Genomic DNA, 23,959 nt, shown 5'->3' with positions numbered 1-23,959 from the left:
GAAACATGAAGAGGAGAAGGGCTGGAAGGTCCACAGGAATGTTGAATTGACAAATGAGATTGTTTGGGGCCCTTTGTCTTGATTCCACGTATTTTCTGTGGTCCTGGCAGCTTTTCCCCGAGAGAGAGCTAAGATGAGAAATAGCCGGGTCCTTGGGATTCCAAGCTGAGGTTTACTGTTGAGCTCACACAGAGTTGCTGTCCACGAGACCGTGTGATGGTGGCTCAGGTCAAGGCCTGTCTCTTATTGACTCATCTTCAGGGTTTGTCTGTACTGATATTTGAAGGAGGGGAGTCCATGGCAGGGCAAATATCAGTTCTGTGAGTAAAAGTCACATTTCTGCTTGTGAATAGAATGAGTAGGAAGAGACAGGCTATTTGAAAGCTGTAAAATATGGGAAAACAGGTTCCCACCTTACACGCAATACCGCACCTCGCGGATCGCTGAGCACTGCAGGCTCAGAACATGCGTGTCAGCAGTCTCCGTGGGTTTGCTGCACTGAGGTGCCCCCCCCCCCCGCCCCCGAGCATCCTTCCCCCCATCCTCAGTGTCGGAACCCGTGTGACATGCAGTGTTCTCTGTCAGCACCGTCCAAACACGCATCACCAAGTCTATGCACTCGTACCTGGGAGATAACCCGTGTTAGACCAGCCACTGACTCCCCGTTCTAGCCATCTGTCCATGGAATATACTGGGTCTAAAGACCCTGCTGCTGGGAAGGATGGAAGGCAGGAGGAGAAGGGGACGACAGAGGATGAGATGGTTGGATGGCATCACGACTCAATGGACATGAGTTTGAGTAAACTCCGGCAGTTGGTGTTGGACATGGAGGCCTGGCGTGCTGCAGTCCATGGGGTCACAAAGAGTCGGACACGACTGAGCGACTGAACTGAACTGTTGGGACCTTCAAATGCTGGTTGAGAGGCTCCCCCCTCCACAATGATTGTTCTGCAGTCTTTCCTTCTACTGAGGAGGAAATGGAACCATCTCTTTGCTTCTTTCAATACCATAATGTTTGGTAATTTCCCTCTCACAGTAGAAGTATCTTACAGCAATTTCGAATCTCCAGTGAGGAAGCACCATGCGTTCAGTGTCTGTTCAGGCGTAAGAGACTCTGCAGTGCTCGGGCACAGGAAGATGCTCTAAAATGCGGACTTGTCACCTGATTCACGAATCGCTGCTCTGTTGAGCCTGGCCCAGAGACTGCAGGCTTGGGGAGGGGGAGCTAGGGGATGGGAAGGGGGTTAGGCTTGTCTCGTTTTTAAATGTATTTATTTATTCACCTGTGTCAGGTCTGTGGGGCTTCTCAGGTGGCACTAGTGAGAAAGAACCTGCCGGCCAATGCAGAAGACGTAAGAGATGTGGGTTCAATGCCTGGCTCAGGAAAACTCCCTAGAGAAGGAAACCGCAACCCACTTCAGTGTTGTTGACTGGAGAACCCCATGGACAGAGGAGCCTAGTGGGCTACAGTCCCTGGCGTTGTAGACTCGACACGACTGAAGTGACTTACTATGCATGCACATCGGGCCTCATTTGTGGCACTGGGGGTCTTTACTGCCTCAGGCAGGATCTTTGTCGTGGTGCCTGGGTTCTCTAGTTGTGGCGCCTGGGCTCTGGAGCGCAAGAGCTTAGTAGTCGTAGTGTGCGGACCACTGCATGTGGGATCTTAGTTCCTTGACCAGGGATTGAACCCACGTTTCCTGAATTGGACGGCAGATCCTTAACCACCAGACAACCAGGGAAGTACTTAGGACTGTATTTTTAATGTAAAGTTTCTCTTCTTGCTTGCTATATATAAGAACATGTAATTAAAAATAAAGAATCAGATTTAAAAAGTAACAAAAAGATATCTTAATCGGTGAAGCTGGTGGCTTCTTTTTCCTAATTCTAGTTCGGAAATTCTCCTTGCAAATGGTGAGCTTGAAAACTGTGAGTTTATTTTCGGTCTTGGAGGTTTGATGTGTAGAGTGATGATGGACTCAGGGCACCACTATTTGAGTTAACGCACAAGCATCTCTTGTTTATAATATGCTGAGTGAATTAAATAGTACTGTATCAGATTTTGATTTGATTTGATACTTCAGGGTGGTGGTTCTCAAACTTATTCTCAGGAAGCCTTTATATACTTCAATGAATTGTGGCCTGCAAAGACCTGTGTTTTTGCAGACCAGGGTTACATCTGTCAGTAGTTACTATGTTGCAGTCCCACCAGCAGGGGGTGAGGGTTCTCTTTTCTCCAGAGCCTTACCAAAATTAGTTACTTATTGTCTTTTTGTTGTTAGCCACGCTGACAGCTGTGAGGTGATATTTCACCATGATTTTGACTTTCATTTCCCCGGTGATTAGCGATGCTGAGCATCTTTTCAAGGGTCTGTTGGTGGTTGCTCCCTTTTTGACCATTGGTGTTCTTTCAGCTTGGCTCCGGTGTCCCTTTGACGAGTTTTGTTGTTTTACGAGCTCTCTTTGTTTCTATTGCTACAGGTGTGTCCTTGCTCCTGTTGCTCATTCCCAGCTGTCTGCCTTGGAATCCCGTTTATCTGAGGAGCCCGGGTTGTAAGCCCTCACATTCGGCAGCACTCTGAAACTCCTGGCTGAAATCCGCTTGCCCTCTGTGGCGGTCCCTTCCTCCTGTGCTCTGCTCTAGGGAAGCCGGCTCTCTGTCCTTTCTCTCCTAGGGGAGTCTGTCTGTCCTGAGAGTCCAGCCTGGTTGTTGCCCTGTGATCCCGCCTCTCCCAGGAGTTCACGGTTGTAATTCTGTGGATAATCTGACTTTTTCTTGTTAGGATGGGAGCCATTCTCTTTGCAGTTCCTTACATTCCAAGGTGAAGCTGGGTCATTCTGATGTGGGGGCTGTTTGAGAAGACAGGATGGTCATGGAAAACAGTTACACTTGGGAATCAGTGTGAACTGGGTCCATAGGTCCTGGTCTCCAGTATGGAGTCCAACAGAGAAGGGCTGGACCCTGAAGCTGGACTAAGGGAACTTATCTGGTCCAGGGTGACCTGTGGGCTTCCTTGATCTTGGTCTGGGCTCCCAGGCCAGGCCAGAGTAAGGCCGGCCCATGGTGGACCATGGAGAGGTGGGCGGCCTTCCAGCACGGGCTGTGTGGTTTGGCACGTCACTCTCTTGCATGTGTGACAACCTCTGGCGGGCTGACCTTTGTTGCAAACATCAGTTCTCAGCGTCCAGTTGTAGCTGGATGTTCCAGTCCCAAGGGCTCTTGCTTATGTTCAGAGAGCAAAGTATCAGCTGCTAACACTGACGGTTTCTATTTCAGGAAGACAATTCACGAATGTCTTTTAAGAAAAAGTTTCCCTTAAGACACAACACAAAGAAAAAAGGTATGTCATGTAGATGTTGAAGAAATAGAAATGTATATATCCTGTAATAATTCAGCCATGCACGGGGACACGGTAAGATCCTGTTATAAACAGATAGTCAGGTTTGTCTCCTGAAACAGGAGTTAAAATATGCATGAACACTTGACAGAGCAAAGGTCTTAGTTCCTGCCCCCAGAGCCTCATGGTGATAACACCACCCAATGAGAGAGCCCTTCCCCAGTTTCTTCCATACCTATTCGTTAATGATCATAATGGTTTATACTTGTAGTTTTAAAAGCAGTTTACAGGAGATTTTCCCGTACACGCCTTCTAGTGTAGCATATCAACCATGAGGCGCAGGAAATGATGTATCACAGTATTAAATGACGCAGTGTGTTGCAGACTGTGAAGATGGATGCCTTCTTAACCATTTGTCTTTTTATCATGTAAGTTGGGTATTTTATGAATGAGGAAACTGAGGCATAGACAGGGTGCATGCTTCCTAGGGCCAGGATGATTTCCTAGGTTCCTGAACTTGTAACATTGTAGCCAGAACTCACTCCAGGGTGTGTCTTCCTTTTTTTGTTTGTTTTTGTTTTAAGTCATTATTGAATTTGTTACAGTATTGCTTCTGTTTTAGGGTTTTGGTTTTTTGGCCTCAAGGCATGCAGGACCTTAGTTCCCTGACCAGGGATCAGACCTGCACCCCCGGCATCATTAGGTGACGCCTTAACCATTGGACACCCGGGAAGCCATCAGGGTGTGTCTTCTGAGGTCTGAAGCCTCACGCCTGGGGGTGGGGGTAGAACCCTACAGTTCACCCCAGGGCTTGAACGGCGGCTCAAATCTCTATCAGCAGCGTGTTTGCTCTTTCAGTTCAGTTCAGTTGCTCAGTCGTGTCTGACCCTTTGCGACCCCATGGACTGCAGCACACCACGCCTCCCTGTCCATCACCAACTCCCAGAGCTTGCTCAAACTCATGTCCATCAAGTCAGTGATGCCATCCAACCATCTCATCCTCTGTCGTCCCCTTCTCCTCCTGCCCTCAATCTTTCCCAGCACCAGGGTGTTTTCAAATGAGTCAGTTCTTCACATCAGGTGGCCAAAGTATTGGAGTTTCAGCTTCAGCATCAGTCCTTCCAGTGAGTATTCAGGACTGATTTCCTTTAGGATGGACTAACTTTCCTTTAGGATTGTATGTACTTTGAGTGTACTTTATTCCCCCTACAAAGCACCTACAGACTCCTTTCTCTGAAGTGTGGTGATTACAGTCTTCGAGACAATCGTGTCCTGTGAAAGGAGCCAGTAGTCAGGATTATCCAACACTGTGGCTCCCCCGCCCTTCCCCTGTGGCCTCCATGTGTGGGGACCTGTGGTTGTTCCCCTTGAGGAAAGTAGAGGAGGCGTGTTTGCTACAGGAGAGGCTGAAGAGGTCCCCAGCAGCTCGTATGGAGGCAGGTCAGCCCCGACTCCTGTCTGGTGGACAGGGGATCACCCATCACATCTCAACAGCCGGCTTCTTTTAGCATTTATACATGGTAAACCCTGGTGGCTCAGATGGTAAAGAATCTGCCTGCTAGGCAGGAGACCTGGGTTTTATCCCCGAGTCAGCAAGATTCCCCGGAGGAGGAAATGGCAACCCACTCTGGTATTCTTGCCCAGAGAATTCCATGGACAGAGGAGCCTGGTGGGCTACAATCCATGGGATTGCAAAGTCGGACTCAACTGAGCGATTAACACAAAACGTAGATTAAACCAACCCCGGGGGGAGCCTTGAAGGGAAAAGAGAGCTGAAGGAACAGTTGATGATTTCCCGTGGAAGAGGTGAGCGTGGAGTCTAGTCAGACCCCAGGAAGCAGAGCCACCAGGAGTCGGAGCAGGCCCAGCGAGGCTGGGTCAGGGGAGGGGGGTGCCTTCAGGCTCCAAGACGGCAGAGTTCATTGCGCAGCATTCTATGCTGTTTCTCACCTATATCCTGGGAGGAGCGACAGATCCAGGAAGACAGGGTTCCTCAGTCTGACCTTGTGTTGTGACGTTTGGGGTTTCAATTTTAAAATTGCATTGTAAGTGTCAGTGTCTCCACAATCAAAATCTTTCAACCACAATTTCCTTTGAATGTGGGGGAATGTCTACCTTTCCATTTTCTACTCTTCTTGGTAACTTAAGAGAAAATCCTCATTCATAAATGCCAGTAAAGTGATCAGAGAAGATATTCTGTTTTCAAGAAGAGAGGTTTTTATAAAGTGGATCCCAGGTATTAAAAGGTGAAGGTAGTATTTACCCTACAGGGGAGCAGACAGCCACGTGGGCCCCAGGTTCCCGGTTAGTGGCCAGAAAGAAACCTGCTGAGCATCACAAATAGGCGTGTCCTTGCAGTTTAAGGGACTTCTAAGTGGCTCAAATGGTAAAGAATCTGCCTGCAATGCAGGAGACCAGGGTTCGATCCCTGGGTCCGGAAGATCCTCTGGAGACGGGAATGGCAACCCACTCCAGTGATCTTGCCTGGAGAATCCCATGGACAGAGAGGCCTGGAGGGCTGCAGTTCTTCGGGTTGCAAAGAGTCAGCCACAACTAAGTGACTCACACACACACACCTGCAGTTCAGGGTGTGTCTAAGCCCCTGCTTCTCCTCCTTGCTATTCCATTTTCCACAAAAGGATGCTCACGAGGGGACAGTTCACCCCAGAGAGGCGTCTCCATGGACAGAGTCCACCCCGTCTTCCCTTCCAGCCTCTCAGTGCCATTTCCCTGCAGTCAAGGACCTGCGTACTTGAAAAAAAACCCATTAAATGCTGTCGGCTTTTATGGAGCCTTAAGTATATACAAAATGTGTATTGAACCATCTGCTGTAACAATAATTTATAATTCCTGCACAGGCATCTCCTTCTGATTTTTATTTTCATTTTAACCACCTTGCCAGGTGACGATCGTCATTTTACAGAGGAGGAGCCAGAGTGATTACCTGCCTTGTCCTTGGTGGCAGAGGTGACAGTGGAAAGAGCAGGGATTCAAGCAGCTCCGCCCGCTTCCCCCTCCCCACTCTTGCCGGGGAGGCGCTGAGCTGGGTGCTGGGGATGGTGAGCTGGGTCATGGCTGTGGCCCCAGAAGTGGGGCTTAGGGGGGGCTTCTCCGTAACGCCCATCCTGAGCGCCCGATGAGGGGGCTGTGAGTGATGTCAGGACCCCCCGCCCCCCAGTTTGTTTGCAAGTGCCTCTGGGCTCTGCCTGGGTGCTCCGAAGTTCAAGGACAGCCGCCGAGGCCTCTGAGCAGTGTTGCACCCACGCACAGGACACAGAGCTTTGGGAGCTCACTGTGGCCCCACGGAGCTTTGTGCAGGGGAGGGCGTGAGCCTGTCTCACACCTCACCCGGACAGCGTTACCTTCCCTCCTGAGTGCTTCCGGCTGTTAACACCCATCCATCCTGTCAGCCTGTGTAATCCGTGCTTCAAAAATCTCGGAAGTCTTACTGGTCGCTATACTGTTTCCAAAACACCGCAGCGCCTTACCTTTTGTGAGAGTTTACAAGTTTCATTTTTCTAGGAGACTAAGGCAGTTTTAAGTCCCTGAAGTTTAATTCAAAACAGTAATACTTTTTTTTCTCACTAAGAATAATTTTTGACTGTGTTCCATTCCAGTCTTGTGCTGTGAACGCCATGCATCCACCATCACGTCTCACTGCGCTCTCGCAAGTGCGCAGTCCGCAGTCACTAACCAGGTGGTGCTTCCTTCCGTTCGTAAAAGACCTTGGTTCAGTCCCTGGGTTGGGAAGATCCCCTGGTTACTTGAGAGACCTGCTTAGTGATATTCTGTGATCCTTTACTTCGATGTAAAGTGATGCTTGGGTTTGCTACATGGGACAAAGAATGGTAAGCACTGCCCCTGCATCCAGAGTCTGCTAACAACCCTAGACCACGGGCTAAGCTGGTCCAAGAGGCGGGGTGTAGCTACTCCAGGGAGGGGGAGTGGGCAGTCCAGTCTCAAGATGTGAACGGCAAAGAGGCTGAGGTGGTTTTAGGGGCGAGGAGGGATAAAGGCTTGGGAACCCGCTTTCCAGGCATGTGGCAGAGTGAGCAGCTGTCGCTCAAGAGGGCTGCGGGGAGACCGAGTCCTGGGGAGGATGTGACTTGGGTCGGTTCCTGCAGGACACGCCTCTCCATCAGCAGTCTGCATCAGGGAATTTATCTTGAGGCTGTAAAATCAGAGATAAGTGCTTATTTTATATCTCCAGACTTCATCTAGGTTACAACTTAAAACAACAAGTGGTGGGTCTATGACTTAAATTTACTTTCATTTGGGGGGGAGCCTATTCTCTGTTTTCCAAGTTTTCTGTAATGAGCAGCACATGTGAATGTAGAAAACAGAATTATTTTAGGAATAAAAACCCTTACCGGTTGCAGGAGAGCTGTTGAATCTAGAATCAACAGAGTTGATCTGTGAATCTAGGTCTCCTGTTGGGTCTTTAAGTCACTGTCAGAGAGTCTGTGAATTCAAACTGCTCTCTGATGTGATTTGTAAAAGGGCCTGGGGCTTCCTGGGTGGCTCAGTGGTAGATGCGGCTTTGATCCCTGTGTTGGGAAGGTCCCCACTCCCTCATTCTTGTCTGGAAAACCCCATGGACAGAGGACCCTGACGGGCTATGGTCCACAGGGCTGCAAAAGAGTCAGACATGAGTTAACAACAAAAACAACAGCAAACCGCAGAGACCCGGTGAACGTCTGCTGATTGTTTGAAACGCGCCTTGCTCACGGAGAGGCCAGATGCCTGCATGGCTGTCACCAAACACAAAAATAAATGCCCTCTAACTTAGGGTTCCTAACTGTCACAACGCAATTACCCCTGAAACCAAAACATTGGATTCGTTTTCACAAATTTCAGCCTGACATCTTAATTCATAATGAGCAGCTGTAGTAGACTCCGGCAGTCTCAAAAATGAGTGAAAATGAAGACAAGATTTTGAAGCAAGTGTTGAACACAGGACTTAACAGTACGTTCAAATCACACGACTGTATACCGGGCATTAGGGGGCTGGTTTGTGGACAAAGGCAATGGTTTTTCTGATTCCATGCAACTGTTGTGGTTCGTGGTGGCCTCTGACCTCCCACGACTGTCAACGAAATCAGCCGTCTCTTGAAAATCTCAGTTCTCACTCCTTTCCCCTCGGCTCCAACGTTCAGATTCTCTCAGCTGCTGTTGCTGGCAGTCTGATCTCTCCAGTTATCTCTCCTAACAGCTTCTCCGATTTCTTCCCTATTGACCGGCAGCTCCCCCAGCTGCTCTCGTGTCTGTTCCGTCTCACTTGCCAACACGTCAGGTCTTCAGAACAGCCTCAGTCTAGTTCTTTTTGGCCCCTGAGTTCAATTTAACTGGAAGGCTTATTAGCAAAAATATTTGCGTGTTGATTATGTCAGCGGAAACGACACACTGAGTTTTTCGGAGCGCGTCTGTAACAGAATGACCGTTTTCATGCCGTGCTGGTGGGTTGGCAGAGATGCTCATGAACTTGAAAGTACCTGAAATCAAAGCAGAATGTCAGATGAGAGGCTCAGTGGGTGGATCGGCAGAAGTCTTATTGCATTTATTTACGTTGTGCTTGTGTGTACCAGCGCTTTGTAACTTGCAAGTGTTGATGTAAATCGCACATTTCTAGTTTTAGCATTTTTCACTGGACACGGAATATTATAATTTTCCTGCCCGTTACTGTTGAGGTTTTTGACGAGCAGCTGCCATGGAAACTGAGTGACGTTGTCTGATTGGTGGTGGGGTACACCTGACATGCGCACTTTCCAGGTTCCTGGTCTGGCTGGAGAGCCGCTGGCCCCCTGGGGTCCCTTGTGTGGCGGAAAGGAAATACCAGCACGTGCCCCCCACTGCCCACTGGGAAACTGCAGGAGGGAGAGCTGGAGAAAAAAAAAAAAACACCTTGACTAAAATATGCTCTTTTTCTTAGAAGAGAAACAAGAAGATCAACATTCCGTCGCCCCATAGTCTCAGAGACCACGGTTGGCATAACATTGGTCTGACCTCCTGAGTCATAATGCAGGGTCCTGCTTCCACGGAAATGGCCCTGAACGCCTCTGCTCGCCTCTGCGTGCTGGCATGCCCCGCGTGCTTTTAGCCGTGGGTCTCACTCCACCGTCTCATGGGACGGAAACCTTTCAGTCGGTGTATTAATATCTGGGTTTTCCTTTCTTTCTTTTTTCAGCACCTCTCAAGAACCTCAGCAAGAATAAGAAAGTGGTTCCGTTTCCTGGTAAGAGAATGGCTATCGTGATGGTTTGTGGGGCGCCTGGGAGACGGGTCCTTGGCAGTTACCCCCGGAAATGTGTGCGCAGCGCCCCCGCTGGGCCACCCCCGGAACTTCCATTTGGGGGCAGTGTCCACGCAGCCTGTCTGGCTTGGAGCAAAAGCTGACCCTCTGGTGACTGTGCTCTGACCTCTGCAAACCCTCTTTTGTATGGCACCATATTTAGGCGGATTGACAAAGGAGGGTTTTCACTCAGCAACACAGTCACACTGTCTGTCAGCCAGTGATTCCATCCAGGCAGACTTTGCATTGTTGAACTATGCAGTCATTTTAAGATTTCACTGTGTTTATAGCATTTTATAAGGAAAAAGAAAAGAAGAGGGGAAAAAAAAACCTTGTCCTTGGAGTAAGAAGGTGCAGGTTTCAACAGGGGACTTGAGACAAATATGGAAATTTTTAGGGCCCTGAAGTGACACGTTTTTAGCCACATTTGGGGGCCTGTTGGATTATGGGTTCAATTCTGAAAGGGTGCAATATAGAACAAGTGTGCAAGGTCAGAGACACCTCACTGATGATTGCATTTAAAAGGTGATGTGAACTCAGGGATTTTTGAAATGTGTTTTATTACATATTGATACAGCACATTATTACTGTATATTAATCTTTCATGCAATTTCATATTAAAGAGTATGGTGATCTGTTATTCACATCTCACTACCATTTTTAACTTTGCACATTCTAAGTTTATATGTCTTTAGGGATGCTTTACCTATGGGACTAGATACTGATGGTCCATTTATTATTTATTCCCTTTTTTTCATTTATCAAGCATTTTCCAAGTACTTTCCATGTGCCAGGCTGAGCTGAGCACTTGGGAAAAAAAAGATGCCTAGGACACAACGCCTGCCTCAGGCAGCTGCCAGGTGGGGCCTGGGACCCAGCAGAGGTCAGCCCGCCTCCCGGTGCAGGAGGGAGCCTGGAGGAGGTGCTAGGCCGGTGTGAGTGGCGCGCAGTTGCACCTTCCTGGGGGTTTGCCAAGTGCAGTTTCACCTCCCCCTGCCTCTCACCTCCTCGGCCTTTCATTTTCATATAATCGATTATTACCTTGTGAAGGTTTTTAGTCTTTCTTCTATAACAATCCCCTCCTTTGTTTTCTCTCTTTAAACCTGTTGTGGTAATAATAAGTATCATGCGTACAGTTTGCCTTCCACATCTGTGGAATCAACCAACTGTGGATCAAAAATACTAGGGAAGAAATTCCAGAAAGTTTCCCAAAGCAAAACTTTGCCAAGTGCAGGTGACCGTTTACAGTGTCTAACTGTCCTGCGCAACAGCTGCTCAGATAGCATTTGCATCATGTTAAGCGTTCTAAGAATCTAGACATGATTTAAAGTATATCGGAGAACGTGCCTAGGTTGTGTGCAGACACCATGTCCCGTCATGTAAGGAACCGGACATCCGTGGGGTCCCCGGAACCACACCCGCGAAGGGACCAGTGATCACAGTTCACTGTGGCCTTTGATCACATATCACCATGATCTTACATTTCTGAAGATCCACTTTCACCTGTTTTTTTTTTTTCAAGAAAGAAATAACTGAGACCCAGGAAGAGAAGGCAATCTGTCCAAGATTATTCTGAATGTAGGTAGACGAACCAGCACTCATGAGTCACTTAAATCATCCTTTAAAAAGGAAACAGAATAGTGGGGAGTTGCCCACCCCGAGCTCGGCATCGAGTGCTGAGAGAATTACAGGTGAGCTCGGAGCCGCTCTGCCGTTCTCTGGAAGCTCATTGCTCCCGGGTTGGGACACAGGTGGACGCAGACACAGATAGAGGCTTGTGCTGGAGACCCTGGAAATGTCCCGGGGAGAGAGTGGCTGACATCCCGGGCCAGGAGAGAGGATGCAGGGGGCGACGGGAGGTGTTACAAAGGAGGGGATTGTGCAGGTGGACTGCAAAGGGTCAGGGGGTCTGCTGGAGGGGTGGGCAGTGCTGAGAAGGAGGTCAGGGCAAGGGGGCCAGTGTGGAGGGGCGGTGGGAGCCAGCGGTGCAGCCGGAGCAGAAGGATGTTGGGGGGCCATGTGAGGGGAGAGACAGGGACGCAGGTGCCCTAACCCGGGTCTGCTGTGTCCCCGAGAGCAGGCGGGGCCAGGTGCCGGTAAAGGTATCAGCCCCGGGTCTCGGGGACGCGACACTAACCACGGGGTGGAGGCTCTCCTGGGCATCTCCCCTCCCAGCGCTGACTCAGGGATCTGGGGGCTTCATGATGCTGCCACCTTCCAGAGGAGAGGAGAGACAGGAGGTTACATGAGACCCTCCCCAGCTCAGCCGGGAACAGGGCTTCACGTTCTCAGCCCTGTGGTCGGACGAGGCCTTAGCCCCCCATCCCAGGTGCGAGCTGGCTGGGAACCATCCGCAGCAGCTGGATGCTAGGGCGGGAGCACAGCTGGGTCCGCTGGTCACTGCTGCCACGCCCCGGGTGTCACTCTAGGGGCCCGGCCTCTGTCCTGTAGATGATGTTAAAGCGGGGAGATGATGTGATCAGGTTCGTGCTTTAAAATCATCACTCTGACAGCAGGAGGCGGGGACGGGAGAGGTTGAGTGTTACTGTCTGTAACGTCTATTAGATGGCGTGGACCATGGAGTAGGGCTGCACAGGAGAGACGGACTTCAGGACCACATGGACCAGACCTGGCCGCGGAAGGGATAGGAGTGATGCAGTTGACGCTGGAGCTGGGCTCTCTGGATTGGGCTCTGGTGCAAAGTTACTCCTGCAAACAAGAGCAGGAGCAGGTTTGGGGGGAAGGAAGGTATCAGCGTGCCAGGGTGTGAGGCACCTGGCTTCTCCTGGGTTCTGTGAAGCTCCAGCTGAAGGCATCTTTCCTTGGGCTGTTTCCAGCGGTGGTGTTTTCAGGTTTTAGGGACACCCTCTGCTTTCTGACAGCAGGGGGATTTTATTTCTGCAGGATTCGCTTGGCGTTGGCGAGCACGGTTGGGCTGGTGGGAGGTTGGTCATCACCCAGGAATCCTCCTCTCTGCTTAGGCAGTTTTTCATGTGTTGGCGCCTCTTCTGGAGAACAGCGGCTCTGGATTCTCCTGCACTGATGCTTTCTTTTTAATTTTTATGAAAGTGCCTTCCCTCCCTCTGTGACTCTTAGAAAAATCAAGCCTTCCCAGTAGCTTGTCAACTTTTAAACAGTGAATGGACATTTCTAAATGAGAGTAAAAGCGATAAAACATGTAAAAGCACTTTGTCAGTATAATGTCATATGTGAAAACTATTTTCTTAATATTATCATTGTCATTTTGGAATCAGTGATATAGTAGCAGTGCTTGTCATTTTATGATTTAGTTCATGTGGTTTAGATGGCTATTGTGTTTACTGGTGGTTTTGTTTTATTTTGTTTACTGAAAACAAGAAAAGGAACCAAATGACATTCTAGAGGAAAAAAATACACCTGTACGGCTAGACACCCCAGTTGAAAAAGATCAAAGAGAACCTCCAATGGGACAGCAGTCACAGGAGCCTTCGCCAGGACAACCAGACGTGAAACTCGACAAGCAGGAATCAGCTGAACAGTTATCCTTGGGACAACCGTCCCAGGAACAGGTGCCCGACCAACAAGAACCCCCTGAACCGGCATCCTTGGGACAGCCCTCCCAAGAACAGCTGACTCAGGCAGACGACAAAGAACAACAGATACCATGAAAACAAAGTATCAGCCGTAGCTGTGAAGAGCAACAGTCTGAAGCTAGAAAGATCAAAAGGCAAATGCAAATAACATTAGGCATTTTTTTCACATGATGCTGAAGAGGTATGGCAGTAAGATGTTACAATTGTGAATTTCATATTTTGGTGCCCAGACATAAAGTTTTCAAACAACGATTAAGACTAAATGTATCTGGAATTCTTTCTTCTGTTCCCTGAGTGTAAAGCTGGGAGGGAGTGGTTGGTGAGATTGAATGGCCGTCGTCACGTGGCCTAGATCATCCCTCTTTCTTAGAACCTCGCCCATATGTGGCATTCCAGAGCGACTCAGCCATCCCCAAAATGATACATATTTGCATAGTTATCCATAATTAATTCTTCCTATCTAAAAGTGATTTAAGACATAATTATAATACATATTGGGGCTTCCCAGGTGGCGCTAGTGGTAAAGAATCAGGCTGCCAGTGTAAGAGATGCAAAAAAACCCGGATTCAATCCCTGTGTTGGGAAGATCCTCTGGAGGAGGAAAATGGCAACCCACTCCAGTATTCTTGCCCGGACAATTCCACAGACAAGAGGAGCCTGGCAGCTACAGTTCACAGGGTCACAAAGAGTTGGACACAGCTGAGTGACTGAACATACACGTAATACATGTGATATATAAATCTACATACAAACATATCTGCATCACTTATACATATGCCTGCACATACATGTCAGAAATAGGCAATAGAGCCCCAGTAAATGGTGTATTTTTGTTGGTGAGGAGAATGGACTTTCAAGTCAGACTACGCAACTGTGACCTCTCCACTCACTAAGTACGTGAACTAGGTCTGTGTCTCATCTGTTAATTGGGGCTAACAGTAATGCCTGACTCAGGTTGTTGGGGTGATTGACAGTGATATCACTTATTAAAAAGCCCTTCGAACAAGAACACATGGGAGGTACTAAAAGCGTTGGCTGTCCCGTCATTTCATTTTGGTGGTTGTCTTCTCTGTTAAATGAGAGAAGGCAAGCTGGAGTTTCTGCGAAGATTATTACCAGATTTGACTCTTCGGAGGGTTACCTGAGGTGCTCGACTGCTGAACAAAGCTGGCAACAAGGATTTCCGGATTGTCGAGTCCTTGTTAAAAATCATACCAGTTCTTTACCATCTGTTAATTAGTAATACAGTGTTTGCCTGTGGAAGGAGAAAGGAGAGCTATTATTTCACCATTTCATGGTTTCTTGGTGTTAGACCTGACCGTAGCATTTGTTACACCCTAAGGAGGAAATTGCAATCAAATGGAAACCATCTCCATCTTGTCTTTAGATATTTTCAGTTAATCAATACGTTTCTGATGGAGAACCCATTGACTGACCTGGCCCCATTCTCACTATGTTTTATGAGAAGGAATTCAGAGCTGTATGTCCCAGTCCCTTTGCCCAAGGCCTCAGTCCTGGGTCTGGTGTGTGTTACTTCGGAAAGAAGATGGGTTTGGGGTAAGAACCTCCAGTTCGGTCCACATCACCCTTCATGGACCCGATGGTCTTGACCTTGGTCTTCTGTAAGCGAGAAGGATGATGTGAGAGCTAGGAGCAAGTCCAGAGATCATGGCGTTTACACCATAGGGATTAATTAATGACCCAAAGACGCGGGTGACCTGTGCAGCTTATAGTGACAGGGTAGGACTTGGACTCATGGTTTCTTTTATTTCCCCCTTAAAAAAATTTTTTTAGTTACAAATCACTAAAATATTTAATCTGTCTTAGTGTAGAATTATTGTAGTGACAAATGAAACTAAACTCTCTAAAATTCACAGTAGTGTGCTGGTATAAGATAGAATCTTTATTTTAATGGGTACATAAATATTGCTTCATTTAAAATAGTGCATCCAATGATACCCACATTTGTGGCCTAACTTTAGTGTGGTCTGGGTGCTGGAGGAGCAATTCAGTATTACGATCAAACAAAAAAACTGAAATTCAAGCAATGCCATGGTAGCTCAGCACCTTTAGAGAATGCGGGCTGGGGGCTGGGGTTGGGGGAGAAGATGGAGACGGGGCAGGAGGGACCCCAGGGGTCTCCTTAGATCAACCGAAATGAGATGACCACTCACCCCGAACTAATTTCAGACTCACTTTGAAATAAATTGTCAAGGTTGTTTTCTGCACCAGCGCCTGCCCCGCAGCAAACCACTGCCTGGATGCACTGCTGTTAGTTTCCATCTCGTACCATAGATCCTGACTCTCAACACGACACAGACTGCGGCCCAGAAAATCACCCAGAATCTCCAGACCTCACAGAAATACCAGCTCTCATGAGAACTGGGAGTGGACTGTGGCCAGACCAGAGCTGGAGGAAGTTTTCCCTTTAACCTGCTTTTTTATGTCTTTCAGATGGCCTGGGAGTGGAAACCATTAAATTAAAAAAATCACCTTTGTATCCACTTGAAGTCAGTTTTTCTTCCATCATGATGCTTCCGTCTCACATATGGACAGTTTAACAGCAAGAAACCACGTCCGGGGTGAAGCGAGGCCCCAGGCAGTAGTGTCCCCTCAGGAGCTAGAGATGAGGGCTTCTCGTGGATCCCATGTTTTTCTGATTCTTTTTCTTGATGATATTTCTTTTTAGTAAACATTTAGAAGAGTGAAATGTGATTCTTTAAAATTAAGGCTCACAGGGATAGTTCAGAAAACCAGAAGGGTTTGGAATAACGTCTGCACATTTCCCCTCATGACTTTTTTTTTTCCTGGAATGTGTATTGAAAGGTATGGTTTCATTTTTATGCAACATGGAAGTTCTCACAAAGAGGTATCTAGAATCTCCACTTTGTGAAGTTCAAAGTGTGTGAAAATATTTTATCTGCTGAATGATTAATTCCAAAAGAAAGAAAAAAGTTACCAAGGTGAGCTGGGAAATGGGTTTTAAAATTTACTTTTTCTTAATGACAAAAGTAATACCCACGTAGCTAAGTGCAAAGATTTAACAGTTTTCTTTAGCAAAGATTTTAATTACAGCAAATAATATATGCCTTCACATCACTCTGTTCGGAGTTGGGGGGTTGTTTCGCTGAGCACACATAGAGCTCTTAACTGTGTGCTGTTTGCCTTCTAGTCACAGTTAAAGAAGCTGCAGGCTATTTACCTTTGCATTTCAGTAAAAAAAAAAATATGCTATCAACAAGGTTAAATTTTCAAAATTAGAAATTCATTTATTTTTTAATATTTACTATTTAATTGGAGGATAATTGCTTTACAATGTTGTGCTGACTTCTGCCATATAACAGCATGAATCGGCCATAACTATATGTATGTCCACTCCCTCTTGAACCTTCCTCCTACCAAGATTAGAGATTTAAATATTGTCATCTCCAAGATACGGGGCATTGCTATGTTGAGAACTTAAGCATATATTCTGTTACACTTACTGACTTCCCTGGTGGCTCAGACAGTAAAGCGTCTGCTTACAATGCAGGAGACCCAGGTTCGATCCCTGGGTCGGGAAGATCCTCTGGAGAGGAAATGGCAACCCACTCCAGTACCCTTGCCTGGGAAATCCCATGGACGGAGGAGGCTGGTAGGCTACAGCCCATGGGGTTGCAAAGAGTTGGACACGACTGAGCAACTTCACTTCACTTATTGATAATATAGTCATAACCATTGGTAACAGGCTCAACAGTGTCAACTTCTTATATTTGATACTTAACACGCTTTGGAAGTCGGCGTGCATTGAAATGTGTCAGAACCTATTGGGGTATGCAAGAGAAAGTGAAGAAGTAGGAAAAAGAGTTTGGATGTCTGCCAAGCCTTCTCAACTGAGTAGGGAGGCCGGAAGGAAAATGAGCAGAGTGGAGACATATTTCTCTTTTACAAAAGTATATGGTAAAGTAAACTGTTTGTGTTTCCACCGAAGTAGCACGAGTTATATGTATGTGAGAAGTTGCTTCTTTCCTATTGTTTTAAGATTCTCTCTTTGCTTTTGGCTTTCATAGTTCAATCATGATGTGTCTAGGTACATATCTCTTTGAGTTTATCCAGCTTGGAGTTTGCTGAGTTCCGTGTTCAGCTATTGATTGGACAGAGATACTGGGTATGAGGTTTTGGAGGGCCCCAAACCCACTCTGGGCATCCCAGGTGGCTCAGGGGGTTAAGAATCCACCTGCAGTACAGGGGCTGCAGGGGACACAGGTTCAACCCCTGGGTCGGGGAGGTCCCCTGGAGGAGGGCAGGGCAACCGTCTCCAGTGCTCTTGCCTGGAGAATCCCCTGGACAGAGAAACTACAGTCCATGGGGTCTCAGAGTTGGACATGCCTGAAGCGACTGCATGCACCCATGCACACAAACCCATCCTGCCTTCTCCTGTGGGTGCTAAGCTGTGGTTTTCACAGTTGTGAGATGATCCATTTTCAAGGTGATTGTTGAGCTGGGGAGAGGGAGCTAGGAATAGGTCAAGTTAAAATGTCACAAAGCCTGCTGTTCCTACTGAGATTCAGTTATTTTTCTTAAATAAATGCTCCTTGGACAGCTGCAATCCTTTGATTAATTTCTAGAGTCCTAAAAAAGTGATTTTGACCCTTTTTGCTAGTGTTCTTGTTACTTTTATGGAGGAGTGGACTTTTGATGGTCCTTACTCTGCTATTTCAGAAATGCTTCTCTTGTGGCATTCTTGACATGGCAACAGGTGAGAATGCAGATGCCTCCATTTTTCCACCTGCCACATGTTTTTAATTCTGTTCTCTCTTGATTTATATAAACACAGAGAGTTCAGTTCAGTTCAGTTCAGTTGCTCAGTCGTGTCCAACTGTTTGCGACCCCATGAATTGCAGCACGCCAGGCCTCCCTGTCCATCACCAACTCCTGGAGTTGACTCAGACTCATGCCCATCGAGTCAGTGATGCCATCCAACCATCTCATCCTCTGTCGTCCCCTCCTCCTCCTGCCCCCAATCCCTCCCAGCATCAGGGTCTTTTCCAATGAGTCAACTCTTCGCATGAGGTGGCCAAAGTATTGGAGTTTCAGTTTCAGCATCAGCCCTTCCAATGAACGCCCAGGACTCATCTCCTTTAGGATGGACTGGTTGGATCTCCTTGCAGTCCAAGGGACTCTCAAGAGTCTTCTCCAACACCACAGTTCAAAAGCATCAATTTTTCAGCACTCAGCTTTCTTCACAGTCCAACTCTCACATCCATACATGACCACGGGAAAAACCATAGCCTTGACTAGAGGGACCTTTGTTGGCAAAGTAATGTCTCTGCTTTTTAATCTGCTGTCTAGGTTGGTCATAACTTTCCTTCCAAGGAGTAAGCGTCTTTTCATTTCATGGCTGCAATCACCATCTGCAGTGATTTTGGAGCCCCCAAAAAAACACAGAGAAGCAGATCAGTAATCCCGTATCGCCACCAGACTGGGGAATGGCATGTCAAGTCCTCAGTCTTGGAAGTCCTCAGGCTCTGTGATTGGTACATGTGAGAGTCTCCTTCACTTGACTTTGGGTGGATGTGGAAAGTGAAAGTGAAAGTCACTCAGTCGTGTCCGACTCTTTACGACCCCATTCCATACAGTCCATGGAATTCTCCAGGCCAGAATACTGGAGTGGGTAGCCTTTCTCTTCTCCAGGGCATCTTCCCAGCCCAGGGATCGAACCCAGGTCTCCCGCATTGCAGGCGGATTCTTTACCAGCTGTGCCACCAGGGAAGCTCTTGGGTAAATGTGGGAGGAAGCGTTATTCTTCCTCCACCTAAAGGGAAGCAGGGAAGGAAAAGCTGAAGCATTCTCCATTAAGCAAATGACTACGATGGTCTTATAATATCATCTGAACTAGGGTACTTTTGATAGTGAGAAAGGCTACTAAAATAATTTAATATATGTATGTGTGTATAAAGGGAGGGAGGGAGAGAAGACAGACATACACCCAGGTGTGCATGCGCGCGCGCACACACACACACACACACACACACACACACACACACACACACACACACACACACACACACACACACACACACACACACTCTGAGAGTGACTGGCCTCCAAACTAACTTTTACCACATTGGTGCATCTGAAGATGGTTCTATTAAAAAGCACGTTTTGAAACTTCTGAAAAAGCAAGTTTTATATAAAATAAAAAGTGTCCACATACATTAAAGCAAACAGGACTTTTTGATATAGATAATCTGAACTAAGAAAAAGCAGAATAGCCACTCTTGGTACATATTCACGTATGTTAATTGCCTTCCTAAAATTATATTTGTTTAATACCATGTCCCTGTATTTTTAAAAGATATCAGTGTTTAATATGGTCTAATTATTGCATCTTCTGTGCACACTATTATATTTTTAATTCAGAAAATTCTCTAGAGGTGCTGAGGGACCTGGTAAACTCAGAGAAAATTTTGCTAAGTGTGAAAATCCCCACTACTATTTCAAAAATATTGGAATTAAAAAATACTTCAGGCAAATATTTTTGTAGTTTGCTCATTGCTTACATGCAGGGCACCTTTTTTTGACAAATATTTTTACAGAACAAAACTCAGCAAAGAAGTTGTTTCTACTGATGACTTTTTTTTTTTTTTTATAGATTTTCTTTCTTTTTTTTTTTTTTGGTTATAAGATAATGAAAATATACTCAACACCTTAGAAATGAGTGGCTTGTTTTATATACCTAATAAAACCTTCCTCATGGTTTTAGTGGTCAAAAATTTGCCTCATTGGACTTCAGGTTGTTGAGAAAGGACAGTTATTCCAGGCATTTCATTGGGTGGGCCCTATTGACCAGTGTGATAATCCACACTGATAGATGAGGCAAATGCTACATTTTCCCACTTTCTGCTGTAAGATCTCTTTTCCTGTTCTCTGCACATCTTAGCTCTTAGATTAATTTTAGTTCTGTCCTCTGGAAACTGTAGTTAATTGGAGTTCAAGAACACACACACATAAATCAGCCCAGATCACCATTTTCTATTCTTAATTATTTTTTTTTTAATGTTTTGTTACGTTTTTATGCTGCAGAATCACAGAACCTCTCAATTTTGTGTTATTGTGATAAAATGTAAATTTATCCAATTAAAAAATAGGTTCTTCATAAACTTCCTACCAGTTGACAAAATTCCACAAAATTATGGGATTTCCAAATTAAGCCCTCCACTTGAACTCTCATCGTTCAATATGTTGAATGCCTCCATGGCTTTTTCGGCTGCAGTGCGTGGCATCTGGGATCCCAGACCAGGGATGGAACCTGAGCTCCCTGCAGTGGAAGCTCACAGTCTTAACCACTGCGCTGCTAGGGAAGTCCCGTGCTTTGCTTTTCTAAGGATACATTTCAGTGAACCTCCTGGTTTTAAGCTTTTCCCTCAATAATTGGAAGTTGCCAAAGCTTGCAGTTATATAAGGTTAAACACTTTATTTGGCTCTGTTTGTGGAATAATCTGATCAAAGCTTACAACTGATTTTGAACAGACTATAACCAGAGTTTAGAAAAAATTGAGAAATGTTTATTCCAGTATGGATGAGAAACAAGACAGTAAAACGTGTTTTGTGAGCCATGCAAATCAAGAATACTGGAGACCGTGGGTGAGTGCTGGGGCTCTTGTCCGTGGAAAATGCATGACTTTGAAGCACAGATGCTGTGCTGGTGACCCCAGCTTCCAGGGTCTTCTGCTTGCTTCCTGAGTCTCGTGTGAGCCTGGGTAGGGGGAGAAGCTGCCCACCTCTGCTCCTGTAACGGGCGTCTCCCTTTAGTTGGCTCCCTGGTCGTCTGCCACAGCCCTCCTGTGGCTGTCCAAGGGGCAGCGTGTCTTCTCATGAAGTGTTAGTGATGTGGCCATCAATTCAAATAGGGGGGCACAGGTTGTAACTGGAAATGGCATCTAGGCTGGAAGAAAGCTGCCTATCACCAAGATTATGGATTTCTTTTAAGCAGTATCTCTGCTGCTTATTTATAAGGTGAACTGAAGTGAAAGTCGCTCAGTCGTGTCCGACCCTTTGCGACCCCATGGACTATACAGTCCATGCAATTCTCCAGGCCAGAATACAGGAGTGGGTAGCCTTTCCCTTCTCCAGGGGAATCTGCCCAACCCAGGGATTGAACCCAGGTCTCCCGCATTGTAGGCAGATTCTTTACCAGCTGAGCCACCAGGGAAGCCCAATTTATAAGGTATGTCTAGTATTATTCACAGCTCATAACTCAACTAAACAAATGAAAAGAAAATTCAGAGAAAGCCCAACTTTAACTGCACATCATGGACTCATAGGGCGCTATGTTTATTCCTCAAATTTCTGACTTTAAATGCTGAAATAAAACACTTATAAAAGAATATGAGATTTGACTAAATTTTGAGGTTTAGATTAAAATTTGAGGTTTAGAGAATTAGAAAATGTTGGGTGTAATGTGTTGTTGGCATTGTTCACGGGCGACACTAACAGACATTAGTTTGAATAAAGTTTCCACTGTGTATTTTTCAATGGTAAAACAAGTTTACATGCCCATGAAGATGAATTCTTTCCTGAAAAAAAATTCACAAAGGATATTCAAAATTTAAAAAGTTGGAAAATGATGTCTTCATGTTTTTCCTGCAGTTTTTACACAAGATGCTCTTCAGTGATGCTCTCCGCAGATCAGAGCACAGGCAACAAAGGGCCTGGGCATCCTTTCCCAGGGCAGGACCCGCTGCCTGTGCCCCTGAGGGGAGGATGCGGCCAGCCCCTCACCTGGTGGCTCCTGGTGCTCCGCTCCCCTGCCCTGGAGGCAGCCTCTCCGACGCCGCAGGTGCAGAGCGCGCACCTTCGTGCAGGTGTCACTCCGGCCTCTTTGTTTGAGGGGTTGGAGGGCACAGGGCAGAGTGTGGACCGGCTTCTCTGGTGGGAGGGGGGTGGGCGCGGAGCGGCCGCAGGGCTGAGCCAGGCCCGGCGGGAGGGCACCTCCACGCACTCCGACCTGCTGGTCTCCCATGGGTTTGCTCTCGGTGCGGACTCCAGGTCGGTCCATCTCCCCCCATACTCTTGGGGTTCATGTGAGTTCACTTGAATTTTAGACGGCTTTTTTCCTCTCTAGTTTAGTTTAGCGCCCAAGATTGCTAATTCTGACGTCCAATCTGCCCTTTGATACCAGCGGTGTGAGTTGTCAACACAAATAATAAATTGACAGACAGGAGGAGGAGCTGGCTCACATCTCTGGAGAAGGTTTTCAGATACCGATGCTGCATGAATTTGCATCCGAACAGCAGGAGACAGTAAATCCTATTCCGTTTAAGCTTCTCCACCTTCATGTGGTGACTGCAGAGGCAGGCTAAGAGTATTTCCAGAGGAAATAACTTGCAAGAGCAGCTCCCCATAATTTCCTAGGTGGGATTCAGAATTATGAGTCTCCCTGGCTTATTAAAGTATTGATAACTCTGAGGCTTCCTTGTGGTAGCAAGCTTCATATGGTGTTTCGTGGGACGTCGTAGTCCAGTGCAGCAAGCAGGAAGCCCAAGAGGTTCCCTGGTAGTGGCAAACCAGCCCTTTGTTATTGCTCATTGTAAAATATCACAGCATACAAAGTTAATCATTCTGTGTTCAGTTGCTCAGTGTTATCCGACTCTCTGTGACCCCATGGACTGGAGCCCGCCAGGCTCCTCTGTCCATGGGATTCTCCAGGCAAGAATACTGGAGTGGGTTGCCATTTTCCTCCTCCAGGGTATCTTCCCAACCCAGGGATTGAACCCATGTCTTTATGTCTCCTGCATTGGCAGGTGGTGTCTTTACCACTAGCACCACCTGGGAAGCCCATTAATCAATCTAGACCTTTAGGAATGTCAGATCAGAAAGTCAAGGATAGACGTCCAGAAATAAATCCACCCTTTGAGCTGTTCTGTACACATGCCCAGTTTGCCAATGGAAAGTATTCTGAAAAAATTTACCCTCTGATGACTTGCTGGCCGTGGTCTGAAGTAGGTCGTTTATGTCTGCCACTTCTCTTCCTTTCTTTGAGGATTCACTGCATTTCTAGTGAGGGGATGTGTTGAGCTGCTCATATTAATGCCCAAAGGAGTGACCTTGGCCAGCCAGAAACGAAATCTAGTGTGCTGAGAGCAATCCAGAATGCTGTTTGTCTCGTGTTTTGGATTTTCATGGGGTCAGAGTCATGTAGGCACAGGCTACATTCAACTCTTGTTGTTCAGTTCTTAAGTCATGTCTGACTCTTTGAGACCCCATGGACCGCACCACGTCAGGCTTCCCTGTCCTCCACTATCTCCCGGAGTTTGCTAACATTCATGTCCATCGAGTCAGTGATGCCATCCAACCATCTCATCCTCTGCCGCCCCTCTCCTTTTACCTTCAGTCTTTCTCCGCATCAGGGCCTTTCCCAATGACCCATTTCAACTCTGTGTAGCTCATAATGCAAGAATCTCCATTCTCTCCGGCAGAACCCCCAACCTCCTTGTCCCCAGGCTCAGGTAGGGGACAGATTCCTTGACTGGTCTTTCTGAGGCCCTTGGGTGCATTCCTCGTGGCAGTACCTGCGGGGAAGATGCTCAGACCGTGGTGAAGGAAGACAGCAGATAGCTGCCCAAGGCATAGGGTGATGGACAGGAGAAAACCTAATTTAATTTAATCTAATTTAATATGTGTGAATGGAAACCTCACACAGTCAAGGGGGTCAGAGGCAGGAAGGGAAAATGGGGTTCACACAGCACCCTGAGCTCAGGAATGGGACGGGCCTGGGG

General features: G+C 47.0%; 1 protein-coding gene across 1 annotated transcript in view; it reads left to right on the top strand.

Moving 5' to 3' along the window:
• The window catches only part of DCDC2C (doublecortin domain containing 2C), a 63,955-nt gene extending 50,945 nt beyond the window's left edge, over nucleotides 1-13,010 (top strand). The window contains exons 10-11 of the mRNA XM_043453598.1: nucleotides 9,523-9,570; nucleotides 12,985-13,010. Of these exons, the coding sequence (XP_043309533.1) occupies nucleotides 9,523-9,570; nucleotides 12,985-13,008 (72 nt within the window). The 3' untranslated portion in view covers nucleotides 13,009-13,010. The remainder of the gene's footprint in view (nucleotides 1-9,522; nucleotides 9,571-12,984) is intronic.
• The last annotated feature ends 10,949 nt before the right edge of the window (nucleotides 13,011-23,959 follow it).

This window comes from Cervus canadensis, chromosome 30, assembly GCF_019320065.1.
Source record: "Cervus canadensis isolate Bull #8, Minnesota chromosome 30, ASM1932006v1, whole genome shotgun sequence".
NCBI classification, from domain to species: domain Eukaryota; kingdom Metazoa; phylum Chordata; class Mammalia; order Artiodactyla; family Cervidae; genus Cervus; species Cervus canadensis.
The sequence above is the reverse complement of the archived record's forward strand: the minus strand, read 5'-3'. Positions and strand labels throughout refer to the sequence as shown.